General features: G+C 32.5%; 1 protein-coding gene and 1 long non-coding RNA gene across 3 annotated transcripts in view; one reads left to right on the forward strand and one right to left on the reverse strand.

Moving 5' to 3' along the window:
- Positions 1–27,134, forward strand: part of LOC129803747 (furin-like protease 2) — a 146,017-nt gene that overhangs the window by 69,120 nt on the left and 49,763 nt on the right. The window contains exons 5-7 of the mRNA XM_055850518.1: positions 2,912–3,820; positions 17,420–18,267; positions 25,235–25,422. Of these exons, the coding sequence (XP_055706493.1) occupies positions 2,912–3,820; positions 17,420–18,267; positions 25,235–25,422 (1,945 nt within the window). The remainder of the gene's footprint in view (positions 1–2,911; positions 3,821–17,419; positions 18,268–25,234; positions 25,423–27,134) is intronic.
- On the reverse strand, positions 438–1,940 carry LOC129803844 (uncharacterized). Of its 2 annotated transcripts, none has more exons than XR_008751908.1 (3): positions 1,764–1,940; positions 1,096–1,633; positions 438–1,018 (listed from the first exon to the last, which is right to left on the reverse strand). It is a non-coding gene; the product is annotated as an uncharacterized LOC129803844 (long non-coding RNA). The 2 variants fall into 2 exon arrangements; XR_008751907.1 differs by having other exon boundaries at positions 438–786; positions 898–1,018; positions 1,096–1,940.

A 27,134-nucleotide genomic window follows, 5' to 3' on the forward strand; every position in this document is an offset into this window, starting at 1 on the left:
AACCCCAAAATCAACTAACCCCAATTCGGTGTTCAGAATACACCAATTGGTACCAAATAAGCAACCAACACCGGCTTTGGGTTTCTGATTACACCAATTTTACACCAATTATTAACACCAAATTTAGCGTTGTTGGAACACCATTGTGGATTTTGTATCACACCATCTCAAGAAAATATGTGTTCGTTTTACACCAATAAAAGTGTGAATTTTCCTCCACTTTTTTTCAAATATAACGATTTTTTTAAATGCTCCCATATCGAAATCCATATCCTTATCGAAATAAAATAAATGAAACACGGATTTTATATATCTGATAAATATTTTTAATAGAAGAATTTTTATACAGATTTACATTAAATATGATATAACATTATTTTTTTTTTATTTTTTAATCACAATTTTTTATAAAGTTTATTTACAGTCCATCACAGTTTTTGTTTTATTAATAAAAAAAAATAAATTATAATTTTGATATTTTGATTTTAAGATATTTTATACAACCGTGAGGATATTTTTGTGATATTTTATACTTCTACATAATTTAAATTAAATATAATATAAAATATAACATTTTTTAATAATATTTTTTAATCACATATTTTTGTGAAAAGAAGTTTTAATAATATGAAAAATCACTTTTTTATAATTTACCTGGATCGGTGGGGTTCTCTTCCTCTTCGAAAATTTTCAACTGGGAAATTGTATATTGAGAAATCTTTTTGAACTCACGAGAGGCACGAGAGGCTTGCAATCAGCATACAACTCCTCACAATCAAAATTAATCTAGAAATAAAGGGAATAAAAAATAATTTTAATAAAGTAAATTAATAATAAACTGAATTATAAAATACGGTGATAATATTTTGAAAGATATATATTAAAAAGAATATTTACCAATTTGCAAGCGTACGAAGTGGCCAAAATCGCCCATTTATCTTTCAATTCAGCAAGAGGGAAATATTTTTTTCCCATTTGGACATCACAGTTGAAGTGGAGCTTAAAGCAGTTTCCTCATCTGAAATACATATAAAAATTATAGTAAATTTTCAAGAAATAAACATTTAATTTTGTGTTAGAAAAAGAAAATTATACCTTGTGAAACAAAAGATTGAGGAATATCTTCCTTATCCTCTTCCTTCTTTTTAGAAGCCTTTTTGTTACTTCGATCGATTTTCCTTTTTTTTATTTAGGAATGTCTAATGTTCCTAAATTTGTTAAAAAGTGATCCTGAAGGCTCGACATTTTTCGCCGCAGCAACATAGTAAGTTTCCTAAATGAAACACGAAGATTTTCTTATTAAAATATCTTTTTTGTTTTAATATTTGAATAGAATAAAGGGTTAAACAAACTAAAAACTAGAATAAAAAAATAATAAAATCATGCATGGTTCTTAAATTAAATTAATTTAAAAAAAAAGAAATTGATATAAATATAATTTCGGTTTCAAATTACCTACCTCAGTAAAAATCTCCACGGCCCCAAGAAATAAGCGGTTGAAAATAATGATGGTGATGGTAAAAATCTCGTCCTTTTTCAATTTCGTTGATGAAGATCTTGCACTTTTTCTGAGACATCTTTCGAACTGCCCTTTTAGACTCCTGCCTTTAAATTCGCCATTCGCAAAGTTTGGCTTGAAATTTTGCAAAAGAAATATCAGTAAGAATACATTAACACAATTAAAAAAAAAAATATGTGATTTTTGAAATCTATACTGAAGGGTAATTTCCTGATATGGATGAGTAATCAAAGGGTAAACTCACCAAGAAATCTCTGCACAATTTCCACTGGAAACCCCCTTTGAAACACAAGATAAAACACTTCTCCACCGAAATATTGTTTAGATTAAATAAAATACTTTTCGAAAATGCATTAATTAAGACAATCAACACTTGAGATTAAGCAAAGAAAAATGCGTAACATCACTTCCGCACTCTTCACTGGCCAATGTGTTACTGTACTGATGCAGCGGGGACGGGGAGGGAAAAGAGCACACGAAGGATAGTACAGAACACCAGATGGTGTTGTGACAGCACCTTAATAGAGAATTGATGGTGTTACTGTTGCACCATTTTAGACATTTTTGTGGCGGTGTTTTTGCAACACCGCCAAAGTATTTCATACAACACCTTCGATTCAAAACTTGGTGTGAATTTGATGTGAATGGTACAACGGTTGGTGTTCCAGCAACTCCAACACCAAATTTAACCCCAAATTCAACACCGCTTTCTCAAAATCACTTCTCTGTGTGTACAGCGAATTTGAGCAAATTAGCTTCATAATTAAGCGTGAAAATTGTCAACAAAATTTGTCGCCCGATTGAAAAAGAGCCGATTGAGTGAGAGTCTACTGTAGATAAAATTCGGTATAGGGGTCAGTGTAGTGCCCCACTTTCCCCTAATAATTTTTTCCCATTCATTGTTTTTTTTTTTTCTAACATGTATTTTTCGTATTTGTCTGGATCAGTTAGCATGTACATAAGGTGCGAAAGAGAATTCTCAAGGTTTTGCTCTGGAGGTTGCTCACCAGCGCTAAGACGGCAGTGGACGCTGACTCAATGATCAACCGTTTATTGCACCTGTTCCGAAGACTACTCGTATTTAGGGGCATTTTTTCTCTAAAAAAAAAGTGTCTAAATTTTTTGCAACCCGATCATTGATGAAAGAGTTTGATAAAATGGATAATTGAAAACTATGATTCACGAATATATCAACAACCATTTACATATAATTTTTTTACGTGTAACTTTGACTTTGTGTCGATCAAATTGTGACATTGTAATTTGGTATAATTTGAGCAGAGACATGAATGTATAAAAGTGAGAGCCTTTGTTGATGGTTCACATTGCATATTGATGGTTGTATGAGCATAAATTTAGCTAATTGGTTTGCACTGTTTTGTGTAATTGCAGAATGGTGGTGCAAAGGATGGTCTGGATATGAATGTGGGACCAGCATGGCAGAAGGGTTATACGGGAAAGAATGTGGTTGTGTCGATTTTAGATGATGGCATTCAAACAAACCATCCCGATTTGGCACTCAATTATGACCCAGACGCATCATATGATATCAATGGTAATGACTCAGACCCAATGCCGCAGGACAATGGTGATAACAAGCATGGCACCAGGTGTGCTGGTGAGGTGGCCGCTGTTGCATTTAACAACTATTGTGGGGTGGGCATAGCTTACAATGCTAGTATTGGGGGCGTACGAATGCTGGATGGAAGTGTAAATGATGCGGTTGAGGCTAAGGCTTTGGGTCTCAATCCTGACCACATTGACATATACAGTGCATCGTGGGGTCCTGAGGACGATGGGAGTACGGTAGATGGCCCCGGTCCGTTGGCCAGGAGGGCCTTTATCTATGGCGTAACAAGTGGACGTCAGGGAAAGGGTTCGATATTTATTTGGGCGTCAGGAAATGGTGGACGCTACACGGATTCATGCAATTGTGACGGTTATACAAATTCCATTTTCACCCTGTCCATCTCAAGTGCCACTCAGGGAGGGTATAAACCCTGGTATCTTGAAGAATGCTCCTCTACCTTAGCAACAACTTACAGCTCAGGTACCCCTGGGCACGATAAAAGTGTCGCCACTGTTGATATGGATGGTCGTCTTCGACCAGACCGAATCTGCACTGTCGAACATACGGGCACTTCAGCTTCAGCTCCCCTGGCTGCTGGCATCTGTGCCCTTGCCCTCGAGGCCAATCCCTCACTCACATGGCGTGATATGCAGTACCTTGTGGTGCTGACATCCCGACCTGAACCATTGGAGAAGGAGAATGGTTGGATTCTCAATGGCGTCAAGAGAAAGGTGAGTTGAAACAATTACTAGCAAAAGAGAAAAGTCCTCCCTATTCATTGGGTTTCCTCTATTGAACATGGTACACTTGAGTGAAATAAATTGACAGAGAATCAACCCATTATTCTGTCCCACAATATACCCATACTGATATTCCAACCAAAGCCAGAGACTGCAACTCTACCCCGCAGTCAGTGGATAGAAGAGAGAAGAAAGCAATTGCATAAATTGCATTGAAAGTGAAATTATTGCAAAATGTGAAATACCCAGTCAATCGCTTTGATGGTTTTTTTTTTATTTAAACAATCTGGGAAGTTTAATGAACATATAGTATACCTCATTGACAATTAAGAAATTCCTATATTTATGTAGCTGAATTTATTGGTTAGTAAATCTATCAATGAAATCTCATAATAGTGCATTAATGAAGAATTTATGGATGAATTGATGTGATATCAACGATGAGTACTGTCGTCAACCAGATTTGGGATATTTCCATGAATATTTGACATGCATTCAATGAGCTTAACAGGTCATGGGACTGACAATCTAAATAAGAAAAGAATAATAAGTGCATATCTAGAAATTTGGCTTGCGAGAAGGTATAGGTCATATGGAATGCTGTGCCACCATTATAATGTTATTATATTTACTTTACAGATTTCTGACACGCAATTTGTCAATTTGCCAAAAATTCAAGTGGTGAACGGAAAAGACCTGTCTTGTCTCTTGCAATTTTTACTTTAAACGACGTTTCGGGAATCTATGTCCCCTTCATCATTCTGTGTCTATCTATTGCATGGAGATGAGCTCCCGTCCCTGTTTTGTCCATAGATCCCAGTGTAAGCAGTGCACGAACTTAAACCTTACGTGTTTCTTCCCCATTATTTTATACCTGATGAAGGGGACATAGATTCCCGAAACGTCGTTTAAAGTAAAAATTGCAAAAGACAAGACAGGTCTTTTCCGTTCACCACTTGTTATACCACATTGGACCGTACCTCATCAAATTGCCAAAAATTCTTTGAACATCAAAATCAAATATTCTAATTCTCAAAGATCTTTTAAATGCCGTAACAGGCCGTAACTGTTCCCAGGAAGCCATATGCTGTTTTGTTAATTATTCTAAATAATTAATTAGAATAATTATTCTAATTATTCTAATGCAGTATCCAATTACAAATAAAATTTAAGCTTTTGTAATTTTAATTGACAAAAAGTGAGTGGAAACGGGCTAAATCTCCCTGAAACATATGATATTTCTGTTATGGCCTCTACACACTAGAGAAAATTATGTCCATATTGAAGGGTTTTTCCCAAGCGCTCTAATTTGAGAAACTGTACCACAATTTACTCAATTGACAGGCTCTTTAATATGCGACATTTTCAGAAGAAAACTCAATAGGTGGCACTGTCAACTGTTTCCAAAATTTAATTCTCAAGTTTCTCTTCGCCAAAGATCAACCAAAATGAATTAAAAAATTCAAGAAAATTTGTAAACAAGTTCTCTATCTGAATATAATTCCATAAAATCATTTTTTTTATAAATTCGCCAAAATAACAATTTTGTATTTACACTAATTTTATAACAATAATTCTATAGGAATCACAGTATCTTATTCGTATATCCGTCAATTCTGAATGCAGTCAGCTTCGAGTCTTAATTAAAACTAAATTGTCAATTTATATTTTGTGGCAAAGATTATTAAATTTATAACGATCAAACTTTTCTTAATTCTTCAAGGAAAATCATAATAAACTTTACGTTAATTATCTCAGAGCCGAAATGAAAAATTAATTTCAATTTTCTTTAATTTATAAGTTAATCAGGTTTTTTTTTAAATAAAGTTTTAAGGAGAAAATTTAGTTCCATCCTTAAGTTAAAACACTGCAAGGTTTATCTTAACAAATATAAAATGAAAATATTCTATCATTTTACGTTCAGTTATGCTGGCTTCCCGTTGGATTTCTAGTTCCCGAAAACATATATGGGTACCCTAGTTCTCCAGAATTCCCTAAAAAGCACATGGGTTCTTTGGGACCTATGAGAATTCCCTGAAAAGAAAATTTATGTGTTTTCCGGAATCCCGGAGAGTTCCCTAAAATATATGGATTCCCGGTTTTCTCGTAGAATCCCTTAAATATGTAGGTATGTGTTCTTTGGGTTTCCTGAAAAATGTATAGGTTCCCCGAGAGTCCCTTGAAAGTGTATGAATTCCTTGTTAGTTTCCTAGAAAAGAAATGCATCACTGAGAAAAAAAAGAGGGTCCGATTAACTTTTTTTCCTCATAATTTTAACATTTTTTAGGTGTAAAAATATATCAACATTTTTTAGTCTTAATTTTACACGTTTTTAGGGGTAAAATTAACATGAAAATGGGTAACTTTAATCCCCAAATACACCTAAATATATTTATTGTTAATTTGAGAAAGCTTTCAAAAGTGCTTGTGCTTACTTTTTAATTATTTAAATATTGCAATGGCATTTGAGGGCTTTTAATTTTCTTCACATACAGTAATTGGCTTAAGACAAAGTAGAAACTTTCATTTTCACAACTTCTATCTCGACAAAGCTGTATGAATGCAAATTCTTTAAAAATTATTTTCACGGAGATTATTTTAAGAAAAAAAGTAACCGAGAATTCACCGATATTTGTCATCATTTTCCTCCACATGATGGCACTGTTCTCTCTCACTAATGGCGCTATCAAATGTTCTCAATGTTTAATTCTCAAGATTTTAATTAAAATATGAAAATGAATAAAAATATTGTCGAAAAAATTCAAATTTTGAACAGTGAAATAGTTCAGTGAAAAAAATAAAAATTAATTAGTGAAATATTGGTAGAAAAAAGTTACAAGTATTTGTTGGTTTAATTTATACCCATTTTAAATGTGGTTTTTGCTGATCATTTACATAAATTACTGCTTGACTGCCATTTAGTAAATTACAAAATGTTCTCGCGACAGATGGAAAGTTAAATAATATGGTTTAAGTTCAAAAAGTTTTAACAAATGTTGGAATACGTAAATAGTGGAGCTGCTATTTAATTATTCTAAAGAGGCTTTCGAACGATTAAGGCTATTGTTAATGCATTTTAACTTCAAGCTTTGTATGTACAATAAAACCGATCTTTTTGAATTCCTTTGAACCCTTGCAGTCCTCGTATAGTATTTAAGGATGCTTTTGCATCTGGCAAAGGTCACTGAAATATTCTATACAAAGGTATATGTAATGAATATATGTAATAAGATGAACATCTAAAGAAAATTCGTTTTACTTTGAGGATATATCATCTTTGATGTTCTATACTCCCTTTGTTCTCCTTTATGACACTGAATCATTTACAAAAAGAGATTATATTGCACATAAATATGTGTATTTCATTAAATCCTTTTGCTGCAAAATCTCTTTGAAATTATTAAATTTTTACAATTAAAATATTTTTACGATTTTTGGTCTAAATTTAATACTGTATTTTGCTTTATGATGAAAAGGAAAATAAAATTATTGCAGACAATTGCTGATATAAAATGTGATTTTGAATTCAACTATAAAACCTACCAAAATTTTACCAACAGTCCAATTAAATAACTAATTGATAGGGAAAAGGCAAAAGAGATGAAAATGCTGTAAATTAGCAGAATATTGTTGTACTGAGTGTTTAATTGTGTCACTAATTGGAGTGTTATACCTAGAGCCTCCATATTCATTGGGAAGTGAAATCTGCACAATTTTCCAACATATGAACATCAAATATAAATGGTTGTAAGCATTGTAGCAATTTTGCGTATAAACCAATTTGATATTAGAGCGATAATTTTTCGATTTAACAATATTGAGTTGGGAATACATGTCTGATACAAATTCGCACAATTCATTCAATATCAATTTGATTTTAGGCCATAAACACCATGCATTTATTTCTACAAGCTCACATTTGTAAATTTCACAGAGGTTGACAATTTCCTTGATTTTGCGAATTAAATGATATCTCAGAATTGATGTCACGCTGTCCGTTTTTCTGTCTGTCCGCTTGGTTATCTATCTAGAGACCATATGAACATATAGCGTTCTGGAATCCTTATGAGATCCACACTCAAAAATACGTCGTGCAATTTATTTTCAATTTTGGATGAGGATTACCCAGTTCTCAAAACTAAAGCTTAAAAAGGGCCTAGACAGCGCATTTATAAACCGATATAGGCAAACTTAGTGTCATTGGAAAGGTTTTGGAATACACACCAAGTCTGCATAGTACTGTACTGGTAATCATCCAATACTAAATGGATATATAAAATTTATACGAAATAATTTTTATTGCTTCTAAGCTATTTTAGGTGTTATTTCAAATGAATTAAATAAATAAGCAAATGGGTGGTAAAGCATCCCAGGCTTTGCGTGTAATGCTTACCGGTTCTCGACCGATTTAAATTGATTCATATATCACTTCATATATGCCACAAAATAGTTTTAAGAGTAATAAAAATTATACTCGAACAAAAATTACTTATCGGCAGATAGCCGGTTCATTACCGGTTCACAACCAATTTGAACCGATTCATAAATCACTCAAAAGATCCCACGAAACAGTTTTAAAAGTAATAGAATTGATTTTCAGATAAAAATTAGTTATCGGTTATGAACCGGTTCATTACCGGTTCAAAGCCGACTGGAACCGGTTCAGTTTTATAGGTAATTCCAAGACCTTTCCAACGACCCCAAACATGCCCCATTCGCTTGATAAATACGCTCTCTAGAGCCTTTTTAACTTTTGTCCTTGAAAATCCGTTATTAGTAATGATTCAACGGTATTTTCGTCTAAGAACGAAATGTCCGCCTGGGTCATCTCTAAAAGGACGAAATTATTTATTAATCGTGTAGAGGCCTGAAATTCAGTTTGTCTTACCCAAAAACGGGTCACGTTTTTGATGTCAGCGGACTTGCCAACATCAAATCCCCTGTTTCGCATGACGCAGGGGGTAACGGACAAACACACAAGTGGGGTGTGGTTAGATAACCCGACAATCTCATAGGATGTCACATTCTGAGAATCCCTAAAGCCATCTGTTGTCTCTCCAACGCTCTACGCCGCTTTGAGACTTCCATGTCGTTCAGTCTTGGTCACCACCAGGAGGATGGCCTTCCATTAACTCGACAAAATCTGATGGACAAACTTCTTTTCACAGATTAAGTCTAGACTCCTCCGGAGATTTGTCAAGTGATTTGACAGAGTGGCAAAAACTCTTGCGAGACTTCAGCCTTGCTCTTGGTTTTTTGTTCCAAGGTTCTCTTGTTTTGTTTCCAAGGTTCAAAAAGAACCTTGGACATCTCTCTACTCAAGAGGGATGAAATGGACGAAATTAAAAGAAGGTTAATGTGTGAAATAATTTCCCAAAACACAGAAAATTTCACTTTGCCTTCATTTCGATTTTCGGGTGTAATCGTCGGAGTAGCTTTGACATTTTTAAGAATTCGGAATTTTGTCTTTTCAAGGTTTCGGCTTTTCGGGATTTTGATCTTTTCTGAATTTTGACCTATTCGCTCCGTTCAGTAATAACTTTTCGAAGAGACAAAGCCACTCCTAAGCGAAACCAAACCTATTCGAAAATCTACCGGAAGCCTAAAATGCAATTTCATGTATCCGCCGCTTTAGCGCTGATTGGTCTGCCATTTCGAATTTCGATATTCTTGACACTTCAATCGTCAACAATGTCAACAATACTGTGCAAACGTTTGCTGCAAAAAATAAATTTTTGTAGAATTTTACGATAGCAAAATATTTGAATTTGAATTGCAATTTTTTAAGATAAATGTCCTTTTCATGAACTTGCTCACTTTTGTTTAAATCGTCGGTTTAAACGTTTAAACTTCCAACGGGACTTTAGGTAAAGTTCTCTCTGATATACCTTCGAATCGGTAAAGGAAAAACCTTAACCGGAGAGAGCTCTCAAATCGAAAAGGTTATTACTGAACGAGAGGATTCAGGACTTTGGCCTGTTCAGGTTTTATCATAGTCGTAATTTTGGCCTTTTAAGTTTTTTCAGCTTTTCGGGATTTTGATCTTTTCTGGATTTCAACCTATTCGAGATTTTGGCCTGTTCGGGTTTTTAGCCCATTCGTATTTCGGCTTTTTCGGGATTTTGGCATTTGAGATTTTGGATTTTAGTATTTTAACCGGAAACCAATAACTAGACAGTAACTTTAATAATAAAGAGCTTTAGTATTAATACATTTCCGGAAAGACATTTCGGTGGTTTGATGAAAATGATACGCTTTACGCCAAAAAAAAAATTCAGGAATATGGAAGTATAGCATCTACGTTCAAAATAGGCTATCTCGAGTGACCTACGTCGAACGTGGAAATCACGGGAACAAATTAATTATATTACGATACAATGGCAGGAATAGCAGGAATATCTTGATACGAAACAATAATGTGATTATTTGGAATAAAAAATTATTACGTTTTAGAAATACATCGCAGTATTTCTCACAGGACTTATGAAAATCTTCCAATTGATATTCATTTAAGTAGAAACGCAAAACCGTTAACGACTGTATATGTTTGATATGATTTTAAATTTTCGATATATTTTCCAAAATAGATTTAATTAAAAGAAAATAATCAATTTACTTTTTTTATATTTCCAAGTATCTTTTAGTTTTATAGAAAGCGGTTTTTTTGTAATATTTTAAACTTGATCAGAAAAATTTTAGAATAATTAATTAAGGATAGTAACCTCGTTTAATATCTGAAAAAAAAAATGATTCAACTGGAACTTAACGAATTAAATTCTGTAACTTGTATTAAAAATCTCTTTATGAAAAATATTGTTATATTTTTAAATACGTCAAACAATAATATATGTTATTTAAACCAACATTTGGTAAATGATACAGGCAATTTTACTTATATACGATTTTACCCGTATTTGTAAGTTTTAAATTCCATTAAAATGAGGATTATGTGGCAAACGAGAAAAATAATTGGGAAAATTACGTAAATAAACATATGTAACCAATTGATTTTTTTGTTTACTTAAACAATATAAAAGGTAATGTAATTTGTTTGAACCTTAAAGCAGACAATTTAATTTAAATTAATTAAATCATATTTGTGAGACTATTGTAAAAAAAATCGTAATTATAGATTCACTTATTTCGAATTAATTTTTTACTTAAACAAATTGTTAAAATTGCCACAAGAAATAGTAAAATTAATTAAGGAAGGTATAAAGATATGATATTTTATAAAATCATTCAAACTCATATCCTAAACGCATAACCTGCAATGTTCAGGCATAATTTAGTCACTTTTAATTGGCTGTCACATTTGTTAGACAACCGTTAAATTGAGATATTAAAGCTACTTTTATATGGAATAATGACATGAGGTAGGTGTTATCGAAAATCCAAAGTTGATATCTAGAATCATTTGGCGTGTAAAAGATTAATGGATAAATGAATAATTGGCTCATAAAGATTTTTTCTTTAATTGAGCACATGTAATATAAAATCTTCAAGATACGAGTTCTCTCCTGAGGACATGAGCAGAGATATGTAGATATCATAAAATTGTGGAATTATACATATAAGTTCATCCATTAATAAAAGTCATATGCAAAGCCTATGAATTTAAATTGGTGTAGCTTGTAAAATTCAATAATTTGACTGTTTTAATATTCATTAAGTTTTTTTGATGGATGAGAAAAAGTAGTCAAAACTTTATTGCCTTTTCTTTTTAATTCATTTGACTTTTTTACACATTATATTGAGTTTTTGCAAAATTGTTTGAATACAAAATGAAGTTGGTATACTGCAGCTTATTCATAAATGCGCATGCATGTATATTAATTACCTCCAAGCATTGAAATAAAAACTGAAATTAAATTGGTAACACTAAATTTTCAGGTTCAGCTATGGTGTTATTGTTACTCCAAGTCAAAAATTAATGAATTTGTGAAACAATATCATAATGTATGAATGTAAACGACTGAGTACAAAAAATAGTTTGGTCACGTTTTTGCTCTTGAACTATTTTTTATTATGGCATTGAGTATTTTTATTTCTTTTTAAATATAAACAGACAAATTTATTTCATTTCCTTTCTTCCGAATATTTATTTGGCTCGATTGCACGTTTTTTCATCATTTTGTTTTAATCGTGCACAAAGAAGTAAGGCACTGAGTTATTTTACTAAAGGAAAAAAAAAACATCTTATATATTTTATATCTTATGTAAAATATTATATTGACACTTTTATTCCATCAAAATATATTGTACCAAAGAATTCTGAAAATTTCCAGATACCGTCAAACACAAATTAAAATTCCGATCAATTTTAATGAAAATATAAGATTAAAATTTAGTCAGTGGAGCTTTCAAAACTTTTGCTAAAAATTCCTTTCTCCCATTCTTTCTATAATGTTCGATGGTTTTGTGAAACTTTTTTACTCGTTATGAAGATAAATAATCGGTATAATCATTTTTCCTAAAGTTTGTCATGATAAATTTCTTTTTTTATGTCAATCTCTTCGGAAATACCTATGGAGAGACAATAAAAGTGGAACTTGAACAAAAGTTTCTTCCAAAAAGAAAAAAAAATCATGAAATAAAGAGATTACGATTGGAGACATTCTCCTAGACACTATGGACTAATTCAGAAGACTTTACTACTGAATCATATTTAAATATTTGATGAGTCTTATTCATTCATAATGCCCTGTGACTATTTTAGGGAAACTGTTACGGAATTACTCAACATTTGATAAAGATTGAAAAGGATTTCTGTGGTTGCAAATGTCTGAATAATTAAAAATGTAAATCTCTAGCAGATTGATATATTGAGTTTCAGAAAAAGCCATTAATATTTCACTAATGACCAAAGGTAAGAGCTCATAATTTTGGACACTTTGAGAGCAAAGTCGGACACTAAAAATAAATTGATTAAAATGATGGATTTTTATTCCAATATTTGATGAATAATGAATTCTATCTAAATATTTGTTCTTTTTGGAAGATTTTGACACTAAATACGTTAAATTTTGAATATGATTTGAGTTAAAATTGCTTTGTTGAAAATTCAGTGTGAGCAATTGCTTACGAGAAATATAAGAGTACTTCGTGTTTACTTAAAGTCAAAAAACAAATCTATCCGTTCTTTAATATCTCTGTTTTAGTTTCGGTGCTATTCGATCCATATAATAATTTTTTAATCTCTTTTCACTTCTAAAATTTACAGTTTTCCAATTTTTTTTTTTTTGAATAAAATGTACCAAGTAAAATAACAAATATTTCAGTAAAAAACAATTTTACTTTTTTAAAATTTTTATTTATGTAGAGGAAAGCGGAGTACTCGAATTCAAATGTGCCCCACTTCCCCCTAGTGATTAAATTTGATTTCTTGATGCCGAAATTTAATTTTTGTTTGCTAAATTGTATAGTACCGTCGTTGCAGATTACTTTGCACTTTATTTCGCTATTTTTCAACTTTACCCTTTAAAAATGAATAGTTTAAATGAAAAGAAGGGGTAAATGGGTAAAATTATTTGTGTTCAGTTGTAGGTGAATCGATGTTGTACCATTAGAATTTATTTTATAAAATTTTACTATGTTAAAAGAAATTAAGGAAAAAGGCTTGCATTTGGAATAAGGTACGGGTGACTTTGTACTTTTTAATAAATACCAAAAAATCAACAATTTCTGATAATAAATGACAATGAAGATCTTCTCATCTAAGGGTAAGATGCACGAGATCTACCAAATTGCTTGGTCACTATCTTGATTTGACGTTTCTGTCCACTATTTTGAATACCTGCCAAAACCTAAAACTCGTCCGATTGGCCTGAAATTTTAGTATGTTGTAGCTGATGTCAAGGCCTTTGCAGAACGCATCTATGTTCCAGTCTACGTCAAAACACAGGCTCAAAGTTTTGAAATATTCATATTTTGACGGCCTTTATTTGCCTTGAATATTTGAGACCTAAACGAAATGTCTCAATCAGCATTAAAATGTTTGAGTCTTTTATTTTATATTGTATGCAATCTTACATAATTAAAAAATATAAACGAAAAATTCATATATTTATTATTTTATTTTATAATCTTTGCAACAACAGTTTATATAATCCTCAAATATTATACTTTTATAAGCAAACATTATTTTCCTTATTCTTTGTTTGCTTGACCTCATCATCTAATGATAGCGCTGTCTTTTCTGTGGTGGTTTTAGTAAAGGAAGCGCCCCGTAGTTTTATAATATATTCACGAAAATGTCAAAATTTTTAACTTAAAGCCCCTGTATCTAGACAATCCCTTGACCTAGGTAGGATTATATATGTGTTCTAAAGAGGTCTTGACATCAGCTAGTACATACTAAAATTTCAGCTCAATCGGCTGAATTTTATGTTTTGACAGTTATTCAAAATGACGGACAGAAACGTCAAATCATAATGCCGACCATGCTATCTTGTCCATCTTATAGATCTCGGGTATTTTATCTTAAGACCTCATATAATTGGTTGATTTTTAATTAAGTACTATTCTAATAGAGCTTCAGATAGACCATTATATGACGTTTTTTAACATAAATCATGCGTTCCTTGAAATAAAATAGTAAAAAATGTATTTTAATAAGAAAAAATAACAAAATCGAAATGGAATATTCAAGTCAGATAAATTTAGAATAGGGGAGACTGGGGCAATAAGTCACAAAACGGATATTTTATTTTTTACAAGCTACCCAGAGCCCTAGAAATTTCTAATTAGCGAAGTTTTGTAGGAAATTTACCGCTCTAGAATTTAGTGAAAGCGATTTTCCTCTATTTTGTAAGGAAATTCATAAATCGAGCTATATTCTAAAAGGTAATTTTGTGACCATTCTCAAAAATTCTGGGGCAAATAGTAACAGGCATGGGATATTATCACATTTTGATTTGCTTTGTTGCGGGATTCTGTAAATTAAAAAAAAAAACACCTAGATGATTTATTATTATTATTTATGATTTATTTTCATAGGAAATTTATTCCTCTACAACTTTTTAAAACACAGTATTTTCTATCTGAACGAGAAAAGCGCTTTTCAAGCTATTTTAGGAAAACACACACAAGAGACTGCAAATCGTTTGACCAATGCAAACAAAAAGCGGCGAGACATGGCAATGACGTTTTTTCTCGCTGTGAGACATTAGAAATTGCTTTGGTTTTTTGTTACTTTTTACTCCATAACCTTTGTTACTTTTTACCCCAAGTGGTTATTTTTAATAAAAGGATTTCTGGAGAAAAGAATCTTTGTGAAATACTAAAATAGATAGCGGCTTCGTATTCAAAGAATCCAAATCATTTAGAAAATATTTATCAGTGCATCAATTTTGGAAAATAAGTGGGTAAAAATTGATATCCGCTGTAAGGAAAATATTTGAAAAATAGGGTTAAAAATTTCAATATTTCTAATTTTCTAAATTCCTTGTTCGAATTTCCTTAAATGACTTTGAAGAAGGTCTATGGAGGGCATCTATGGAAAAAAAATTAAGCCGCTAACTCTTTTATCTTGGAAGATATTAAATTTTCAAATTTTCAATTTGTGACTTTTTGCCCCAGTCCCCCTTAAATATTGACAATTTTCTACTCTGAAACTGCTTTTGGTATTAGACCTTCAGATAAGTTTTTCAAAGAGCAGTTTCTTTTGGCAAAATACCTATATTTGGATTTTATTGAATAATACAGAAACTAAAAGTATCTTTTTGAGGATCCTTTTACGTTTCTTGGCACATGACATATCCCTATATAGTCATTCGAGAAGAGATGGAACACCTTTTTTATATTCAATATTGCGGATATGTTTTGAATGCGAGACAAAGACGAATCTCACTGGTTTATCATTTGAAGACTCTAAATTTAAGATATCAATATTAGAAAAGCCTAGATGAAAATAGTCACCTCGAAAAATAGGATTTTTGAAAAAGTTGTATTTTGAGGCACTCAAAAAAAGTGAGGGTGAGATGGAATACCTCTAATTTTAGCAAAATATTTATAGTTTATTTTATTAATTTAGAATAGGAGGGAAGTGATTTTAGACATGAACACTATTTCATTGAATTTATTGGAATTTATTCTAATTTTTCAGTATAAATGATTTATTTTGTGGAATATGTGGCTCATATACTTCGATGGTAATTTCGCTGAGTGTATCAAGTCAGTCTTACCAGAAATTTAGTGAAAATAATTTCTAAGATTTACTTGAAAAGATTTTGAAGAACATTGACCAAAATTCACACCGGAAGTGTTGGCAAAACTATTAAGTTCCATCTCTTCTCAACCCCCAAATACACGTATTCTTATGGCGAAATAAAAATTTTTGACCATTTTTTAGACATCCAAAAAATTCAATTTCAATTTTCTCGTACAATTTTAAAGGCAGAAAGCTGTAACTTGGGGGTTTTCATTAGAATGTTGAAGGGCACAAAGAGACCAAATGAGGTGGAGATCGTACATAGGGTGTAGGCAGGAGGCAAAGTGCTCCGTCTCTCCCACTGTTCCAACTCTCCTCGAATGACTAGATATACTTTGACATGGTAGATAGGATCGCCGGACCATCAATAAGTGCTAGAATTTAAGAAAGTGTTACGGACAGCAGAGTGCAAAGTCACCCGCAACGACGGTATCGTTCTTAATCGTTTTTCTTGTAGTATTCTACAAGAGGATTGTAATGATATTGCAGCAGTAACACAAAGTGTATAGATAATGTTGTATCACCTACGTAGGAATAAAATTAGTGGCCATGAATGTTTCTATGCAGTTGAGGTAGTCCACAATCCCACAAAACAAATTAACAATAAAACAATGGGTGTTTCCATAGTCAAAAACAAGCTGTGCACTAAATTTAACCAAATTCAATAAATGATTTAATACGCATTAGCTGCAGTCTAATTGATTTACACTGAATTGCGCTTTGAGTAAATTCGCTGTAGCGTTTATAAATCGCCCTTTGGGTTAACTCAAATTCATTTTCATGATAAACCTTAAACTATCTTTTAATCCACATTAATTCATCAAAACACTGAGAAATCCTCAAGATTCTAAAGTTAATGGCAAAATGTTGAGAAGTATGTTATGAAACATTTCCTTTGAAGAACGAGAGGGCAAAAATAGAAATAAACTTTCCTCTTGAAATATGAGAGTGTTGCCACAGTTTTGGGTAAGTTGATATAATGTAGAAATTGCACGACATTGACTGTAATTGGAATTTTTACGTAATAATCTACCGAGTTGAGAAAAGGCGAGAAGTATTATAAGCAAAAATGTTGTAGAGCTGTCTTTCAATTTTTGCACTAAATGTAAATTAAATTTTTGGTCATGCGAGAAAGTCCATTGGTTGGGTCAGTTACTCGAAAATTGAATTAGATTATTTTGGGGTGGGAAATTGACAAAGCCATTTTTTTTTCGTGGAATGGGGAAAGGAGTTACAGAGAGTGTACCATGTTGATGACACTTAATGAAATAAAATCCATGAGATTGGATCAATTTGCACAATTTTGTGGAGGAGAGGAGAGACGATGGGATTTTGCAATGTGTACTTTTGGCTTCATTCTCTTTCCTCATATTTTATAGGTAAGCCACAAATTTGGTTATGGCTTAATGGACGCCGGTGCCATTGTGAGCGTTGCTGAGCAATGGACCACCGTACCACCGCAGCATATATGCAAAAGTCGCGAGATCAACGAGGAACGCTCCATTGATGGTACTTATGGTTACACCCTGCAGACCCATATGGATGTCAATGGGTGTGCAGGAACTGTTAATGAGGTGCGCTTCCTGGAGCATGTTCAGTGCAAAATAACCCTTAGATTCTTCCCACGCGGTAATCTCCGAATTCTCCTGACATCACCCATGGGTACTACCAGTACACTTCTCTTTGAACGACCTCGAGATGTTGTCAAGTCCAATTTCGACGACTGGCCCTTCCTCAGTGTTCACTTCTGGGGAGAGAAGGCAGAAGGTCGATGGACCCTTCAGGTCATTAATGGCGGACGTCGACGTGTCAATCAACCCGGTATCCTTTCGAAATGGCAACTCATCTTCTACGGCACCAAAAGCAATCCAGTTCGATTGAAAAATGAAGGTCTCCGAAGCAGTGGACTTCCACGAATCTCCAACCCATTTGTCTTTCCCACAGAAACCGACATGAACCAACCCTTAGTCGGGAACTACTACGCCCCTGATCTCTATTCCGGCTATGTCAACTACCAAAATATCTACACTGGAGCCGCTAGTTCCCAAGACAAGACCTACATTACAATTGGGGGACACAACATTCCTACAACACAGCGAGAAAATGTAATGGCGGATGCCAATAATAAAGTCGTCCTCCATGATTGTGACCCAGAATGCGATCAACAGGGCTGCTACGGCAAAGGTCCTACTCAATGTGTCGCCTGCAAACACTACAGACTCGACAAGTAAGTTACACAATTCCTCAGACACTACTTCTCACAATTGGAATCTCATTCCAATTTTTATCATGTCTACACAGTACTCTGTTGAAATATTTCACACATTGTTGCACCTTTTGCGGAAATAGCTCACAAATAATCCTGAATTTTCCCCTATCAGTGATGCATCGGAAACTTTGACGATATATCAAATTGATTTCCAATTGGATTTGTGAAATTCTCGCATAACGCTATCATTGACATTGTCAATCCAGCTCGTTACCAAAATGTTTTCATAGAAATCATCAGTTAAATAAGCATTTGTCGTAACTGCATTTACGCGATTTTGAGATACAAACATATTTAAAATGTGTGAGAAGAAGAAAATTTTATGACACTAATAAAAGTTGTTTAAATAAAAATTATCGTAATTAAAATTATTTAATTTAAAAAAAAAATAACAGTATTTGTCACAACTACCATTCATAGTACGATAAATTTCCATACAAAATTATCAAATTTCCTACCACAGAACGATATTGACTAAAGAGAAATACGTACCGTAGATTTGTATAATTTTACGTAACATATTCCTGAACTGGAGTTATGCAAAAAAAAATGATAAGTTTTTAAAGCGTAAATTCGTAGTAATCAATAAATGGGGTTACTCAAATTTGGAATACCGACACATTTTTTCGCTCAAATCCATAGAATCCACGGAATCATTCGTAAGATTCTAATAGAATCTGAAATGATATTCCTTTAAGAATCACTGGAATCAAATGAAATCACAGAATCATTCTAACTGAATATTCCGCGATAGATGATAAGCCATGGTATAACACAGATTTCTATGGATTGTTTTTTTTTATTTTCCAAAGAAGATTGGACATTTTCAACGGCAAAATCTTTTTGGTCAGTAAAAAATTCAAATTAATCAGCAAAAAATAAAATATTGGTCAGTAAAAAATCAAATTCGATCAGTAAAAAATAAAATATGGCCAGTAAAACTTAAATATGGTCAGTAATAAACTTTCAAAAATCAGTAAAAAATTAAATTTGGTCGGTAAAAAATCATATTTGATCAGTAAAAAATCAAATTTGGTCAGTAAAAAATCAAATAATGTCAGTAAAAAACTTTGTAAAAAAATAGTAAAAAATTAAATTTGATCAGTAAAAAATAAAATTTGGTGGGTGAAGAGGCAAATTTGATCAATAAAAAATCAAATTTGGTCAGTAAAAATCAAATTTGGTCAGTAAAAAATCAAATTCGGTCGGAGAAAAATGAAATTTTTTGATAAAAAGTCAAATTTGGTCAGTATTTTCTTTTTTAAATCAGTAAAATGTGAAATTTAGTCAGTGGAAAATTAAATATGATCAGTGAATAATAATTTAGTCAATAAAAAACTAAAAGGAAATCAATAAAAATTAAAACTTTGCATATCCGGATAAAAAGTATTGCACATTTCGTATTGCGGAAACTTCGTATTTTAGTACATTTCGTATAATTACCATTTCGTATTTCATATTTCGTCATTCCTAAATTTTGTACAAAACTTAAACAGATGATACTGATAACTTCTCAAAGCACAGAAAATTTCCCTTTGAGTCAACAGGCGATACAAATTACTTCCCAAAGCACGGAAAATTTCCCTTTGCCTCAACAAGAGATACAGATAACTTCCTGAAGCACAGAAAATTTGATTTTTTACTGACCAAATTTTATTTTATACTGACCAAATTTGAATTTTTACTGACCAAATTTGATTTTTGACTGACCAAAATATACGCTGATAAAATTTGATTTTTTACTGACCAGATTCTTTATTTTTTACTGACTATATTTTATTTTTTACTGACCGTATTTTATTTTTTACTGACCGTATTTGAATTTTTACTGACCAAATTTGATTTTTTACTGACCAAATTTAATTTTTTATCGATTTTTTTAAAGTTTTTACTGACCATATTTAATTTTTAGCTGACCACATTTGATTTTTTACTGACCAAATTTGATTTCTTACTGACCAAAATATACCCTGATAAAATTTGATTTTTTTACTGACCAGATTCTTTGTTTTTTACTGACCATATTTTATTTTTTACTGACCGTATTTAATTTTCTACTGACCGTATTTGATTTTTTACTGAGCAAATTTGACTTTTTACTGACCAAATTTATTTTTTTGCTGACCAAAAAGTCGCAGCCATTTTCAACTAAAACAACAATCATAGAATATGTCTCATTCGAAAAGAAATACGATTTGTCCCGTGGCGGATACAAGGTAAAAGACCCAGTCAGCAAATTCAGTTAAGGGGACCCCTGGTATACCAAGAAAAAAATTATGAATTGTGAGGCGCTACATTTTGTTCTATGTTCAATATTTTATATAGATTGAGTTGCCCAATATTTAGGATTGATGAGAGGCTCTATTTAGAGTCAAGGATGCAGCCGGGATTTCAGCAAGAAGGGAGCCAAATTAAAGAACTATCCCCAAAATGAACTCGTTTTTTCGAACGCAAAGTACAAAAGTTTCCTCAAAAAATTTGTAAAAATAAGCTTAATTATTATGATTTTGAGCATAATTAAAAACCAATAAAAGGAAAAGCGTTTTCATAGATCTGACTAGCCTTTTGTTCCTGGAAATTGCATTTTAAGTTTGAGGATCCCAAAACGATGTTCTTAGAGACCAAAAAAACTTTTTTAAACTTTATATGCTTGAAAATCAGAACCAGTCTTATTTTAATCCGATTTTGATGATTTTAAGGGGTCCAGATAGCACATAATCAAACTTAATTGATTTACAAAAAAAATATTAGCTTTTATGTTTTAAGGAAAAGGGATCAAAAGCACCTTCCGTTTTTTTTGTGTAATTTCTTAAGAAGATTTAGACAAGTTTTCTGTTAAAAGTTCACAAAATAATTTAATTTTCAAGTCGTTTTTTTATAATATTCAACTTATTTTCAAAGGCGAAAACACTCCATAAAAAATCGAGTAGAAATTCTGATAAAAGAATATTTTTTACATGTTTAAAATCAAGAATTTAATTAAATTTTGATCAAAAATGAACCGATAATGCTGTTTTTAGAGTTTCAAAAATTTTCTTTCAAAAGTTAAATTCTGACCCTATTTTGATTATTTTGTGGCTTGATGTGGAAAGCTTTCTAGCTAGATATTTCCTAAACCTGTTTCATAGCGATATTGTAACTCTTCCTATTGTTCAAAAATTACCTTGATCGTATTTAGCAATATCTGAAATTCGATAAATTCGAAGATATCGGCGATTAACAGAATCACAGAATGGCATAATTTAGAATCACAGAATACCGAATTGAATTATTAAGAGAATGACACATTTGGAATCATTATAATCACATGGGAATCCTATGGAATAAACGGAATATGGACACAAATTTTCGATCTTGAGTAACCCCTTGCAATAAATCAAGATTTCCACCGTTTTAGGAAGGATCCCTGCTGAAAAATTTTAACGTCAGCAGCTTAATTTAAAGTATTGTATTTGTTAAAATACTTATTATTCCTCAAATTTGTACAATAGTTTGAATTAAGTTTTCTGCTCTGAACTATACAGAATCCTGTCAATTCGTAAAAATCTTTTTGACGCTTCTGTAGGAGTATGAGTTGATGTATAATCTCGTTAAAGTCATGTCGCTCAATCACGTGCACTGTTGCAGAAGCACATACCAAGTGAAATATACTAAAGGAATAATTCATAGCTTCAAAAATCATTCTTAGAGCTATGCATACAGTTCAATTTGTCTTTTGTCTTACACCAACGCCATTGGTTTTTTTTTAAAAATAATTTTACAGCATTCTAAGACAGGTAATAATATAAATAATATGTTTATAAAAGTGATGATACCATAAAGTTGAATAGACTTTCACCGTTGTTGTTTTAGTAAAGTGTAATGAATTTTATCAGTAAAACTTACGTTTTCCTTACTCTTTATTTACCACAAATAATATAATGCCAATAAAAATGAGAAAATTATCAGATGCTTTAATTAAAAACGTGAACATGATAACCCTAAAGGAGAATGCGCAAAAGTGGTCTATGTGCGTGCACATTTATACATTTTACATAATTTTTTGTTTTGGGCACTCAATGGGCCAAGTGGTAGAGTACTCGCATTATAATGCAAGTGTCCCGGGTTCGAATCCCGTTTAGTGCTAACGAAATATGTAGCAATGCCACTGCCTCGCGAGTGCCATTTTAAGGTTAGCAGAATTCATTTGAAATTCGTATGTTTTCATCCGAATTGAATTTGGTGCTCGGTGGGTAATTCAATGTCAAAACAGTGATTTTTCGATCAGATAAAAACGTTTTTACAAGGCTTCCCAGAGAATAGCGTTCTGGATCTCAGCAGTTTTTCATCATACACCATTACCTATAAAATACGCCCAGTCCCGTTTGTGGACGCCACATAGACCACCTTCCATATATTTTTGCCCATTCTCCTTTATTAATAATGCGCCAAGCTCAGTAAAATTTACAGTAGACTCTCGCTTCACCGTGAAAGCGGGACCAAAATGTCACACAGATTTTGAGATTGATACACATCAAATTGTTTGAAATCCAACGTTTTTTTTATTTACATTAAAAATTTGTGGAGTGAATTCTGACCTGACTGAATCAACATACACTCTAAACATGCGTACTGTACAAAAAAGTTACAGTGAGAAAGAACTACAGTAGATAAAGCACATTTGCTTTAAGAGAAAAACCCAAAACGGGGACAAAGGCCTCAATTCTGAGATCAAGATCAAGATTAAGAAAATTTCAAGATTTTGGTATTCTAAAAACAAAAAATCAGATCAAGATGTCAAATCTGTCAAATGTCTTGGAATCTTGAAATCCAAGACACAAACCGTGTGGATATTAAGATTTGCAATTCTAAAACCCATATTTCAAGATTACAAGATGTCAAATTTGTTGTTTTCTTGAAATAATTCCAAGAACCTCTCGAAGGTGCTTGGAATTTTTAAGATACTAATAATTTGAAGAGTTTCATACTGAAATGACTATTAATGAGGAATATTTCTATAAAAGATGGTACAACAAGAGAATTACTTTGAAAAATACTGTGTTTGATCTTGTAATTCAATCGAAATAGTACGTATTTCTAGATGTACATATCGATGAACACTACCCTGAGGATACCTACAAAATAATCACATCTTGCATAAGCATTTCTTGGTTTATGACAGGTCACAAGTTTGGTTTGCACTGCCTGTACTCCGGTTTATGTCCTCTCATTAATTCTTTGATACGTCCTATAATTAATTTTCCTAATTTAGGGTAAGTGTGCCAAATTCCGGCTAGCTTGCAATTCCGGCCATCTTTTTTATTCCTCTAATTTCCATGAACTTTTAGATTTTACGTACTCTAGAGATTATACAATGCAAAAGAATAACAAAAAAAATGTAGCTTCGACAAACAAGATGACGTGAAAAAGACATTTGAAGAATTCCCGATGGGCAAAGAACTATGAGAATGAAGGTGGCCGAAATAAGGCACCACAGCTATGTCTACATTTTTATTTATTTTAAAATGTATTAAGAATGATTTTAGAGTAAATAAAGACGATAAACTGCCTACAAGATTCCAAGCAACACTCCTTAAGAAGAAGTAATTAAAATATTCAATTTTTATTCATAATATAGCATTTATAACTTGAGACCTTGGCGCTTGCATGCAACTATGCCGAAATTTGGCACACTTACCCTATATGACGAAATTTTAACAAATTCAACAGAGAAATGAAGATATTTGTCAGAAGTGACGTTTCGTTAAGTGTGGAAAATCTTGAAATCTTGGTTCTTAGCTAAGACATTTTAATTTCCATAAATACTTCGCGTCAGAATACGAAATCTTGAGTTTGGAAATATTTGACAGCTTGAACTTTTGATCTTGATCTTGGTCTCAGAATTGAGGCCAATATGTCAACAAAATTTTTAAAATTCAACTTTCTCACGGACTTTTTCATGTCACTCGGAAAAAGAGTCCATGGATAAGCGAGAGTCTGCTGTACTTGATAAAGGATTAATTTTGCTACTTGGGTAGTAAAACGGTAATATTTTACTACTTTGGTATATGTTGAATTTCTTGTATAAACTAATTATATTCATCATAAAAAAATTGATTTAATAACTGAATAATTTTTTGCTATTATTATCTTCTAATAGATGCTAAAAAATCTTTAAATGACTTTAAGATAAAAACGAGTCTTTTTGTGAATTTTCACATAAATTAAATAAAGTACTTCAATTGCCAATATTCATGGAAATAAAGTGGAAATGGTGGGAATACTTGCAACTTTAAATTTTATTGAAAATTTTACTACCATGAATGAGTAATTCTAACTTCAATTTTCCTGTTGAAATACAGTTGATAGTTAAAGTTTTTCGATCCACTATTGCTTTCACCAGATAATCAAATTTACGTGAAAGTTACTGAAGGTTTGGAAATTTCAATTGAATTTGCGTGAATTTTGGTATTTGTTGCTGACATTTTTGTGACTCTGTACTGTATACTATGGCATTTATTTTACTGACTTTTTCCTTCTTAATCTCATGAGTTTTGCGATATAGTTTGTCAGTTGTGTGAGAAATGAAAAACGAAATTCCATGTCAATAGTCAGAAGAGTGAGATTATCTAACAGTCATGAAGGAATAAAAAAAAATAAAAGAAAAATCTTTCTACATGGAATTTATGCTGCATTGCAAAATATATCAGGAGAGTTAGAGTAAAAATTTCAAGAATCTCTGTATCTCGGTTTGAAAGGCGTTTTTTTTGTGTTGTCTCTTTCATTCTGTCTTTTTCCACAAATAGGAAAAATTCTTACGCTTTCCCCTCACGTGTTTTATAATATAATAATCTGATGGTGAAAATTGCAAAAGGAGACGTGTATTTGCACAAAGTATGATGTCTTTTTCTCACGTTTTCTCATAAATGTCTCCTTCTTCTTGCAGCACCTGTGTGAGTCGCTGCCCACCAAGGAGTTTTCCCAATCAAGGTGGAGTATGCTGGCCATGCCATGAATCCTGTGAAACCTGCGCTGGAGCTGGTCAGGACAGTTGTCTGACATGTGCCCCGGCACATTTGCACGTGATAGACTTGGCGGTGTGCTTACAAAGTTGCCCCGAAGGTTACTATGAAAGTAAGTCAAGAATGACATAAACTTTACACAATGCAACATTGTGAATTTTTTTTTTATTTTTGTTTCTCTCTCTGCTAGTCTAAAGACTAGTAATAGAGAAATATTGTAAAAAACAATGCGATGTCAGATGAAATCTCCCATATTATACACATTGGGTCAAGTCAGGTGCTTCGCAATGCATTTGCATTTATTATTAGTGGCACGCGACAGTCACGCTAATTAGCGTGTACCTTACAATGCAAAGTTCAAGTTAATTTCACTTTCAGCATAAGAGGAAAAATCGATTGCCAGTGAACATTCGTAGAATATGAACTCTTCATATTATCAAAATAAAACAAGAATTGATACAACTCGAAAAGCCTGAGAAAGCGATTTCAAATCGAAATTGGGGGACCTAATACAAAAATTTTCAGTCAAGTTTAAAAATAAATTAATTCTATATTTAATTATAAAGGGATGGCCATAATTCGAATTTCGAAAACAAAATCTAATGGTAAAATGTTTGAAATATTTCGAGTTTTTACTCATCTACAAACTAATGTATTATTGGGTGTTTTAGCATGACATTCATGGTAAATCTAAATATATATATGTTACCCTTCTGTACTGATACACCGGTATTGATCAAAATCTCGAAGCGAAATCTCGAAAAACGAAATCCCTAATAGGCAGATATTCCGTAAGCCGAATTCCCGAATAGGTCAAGATCCTGAAAGCCAAAAAAATCCTGAATTGGTCTAATTCCTGAAAGCCAAAATCTCAAATCCGCCAAGATACTGAATGCCAAAATCCCGAATTGATCGAAATCCCGAAAGCCATAATCCCGAATGGCTCAAGATCCTGAACACTGAAATCTCGAAAGAGCAAAAATCCCGAAAAACGAAAATCCTGATATGGTCTAAATCCTGAAAGCCAAAATCCTAAATGGGTCAAGATCTTGAATACTAAAATCCCAAATAAGCCGATATCAAAGTGGGGCAAGATCCTGAACGCCGAACCCCCAAAAAGTTAAAATCCCGAAAAGCCATAATCCTGAATTGGTCTAATTCCCGAAAGTCAAAATCCAAAATATGCCAAGATTCTGAATGCCAAAATCCCGAATGGCCCAAGATCCTGAACGCTAAAATCCCGAAAGAGCAAAAATCCCGAAAAGCGAAAATCCTGGTGTGGTTTAAATCCCGAAAGCCAAAATCCCGAATGGGCCGATAACCCGAAAGTCAAAATCCCAAATGGGCCAAGATCCTGAATGCCAAAATCTCGAATGGGTCAAGATCCTGAACGTTAAAATTCTGAATTTGTCGTAATACCCAAAGCCAAAATCCGGAAGGAACCAAGATCCTGAATACTAAATTCCCGAATAGGCCGATATCCCTAACACCAAAACCTCAAAAAATTAAAATCCATAAAAGCCAAAATCCCGATTTGGTTGAAATCCTAAAAGCCAAAATCCAGAAAGGGGCAAAGATCTTGACCTCCAAAATCCCGAAAGAGCAGAAATCCTGAAGATCCGAAATCTCTAATGTGCATAAGGGCAAAAGTAGTTAACATAATTGTTCGTCCTACCGGCGGCATATTATTTATTTATATATTATATAAAATGCGTATTGTGTATAATACCACGTAGATAATCGAAAACACTTTTAGTTTTGCTGATAAAAATTACGGTGTTTCATAAATTTATTAGTTTCACTTACTGGGCTAATTAACTTTAG

The sequence above is a fragment of the Phlebotomus papatasi genome, chromosome 2, assembly GCF_024763615.1.
Source record: "Phlebotomus papatasi isolate M1 chromosome 2, Ppap_2.1, whole genome shotgun sequence".
NCBI classification, from domain to species: Eukaryota; Metazoa; Arthropoda; class Insecta; order Diptera; family Psychodidae; genus Phlebotomus; species Phlebotomus papatasi.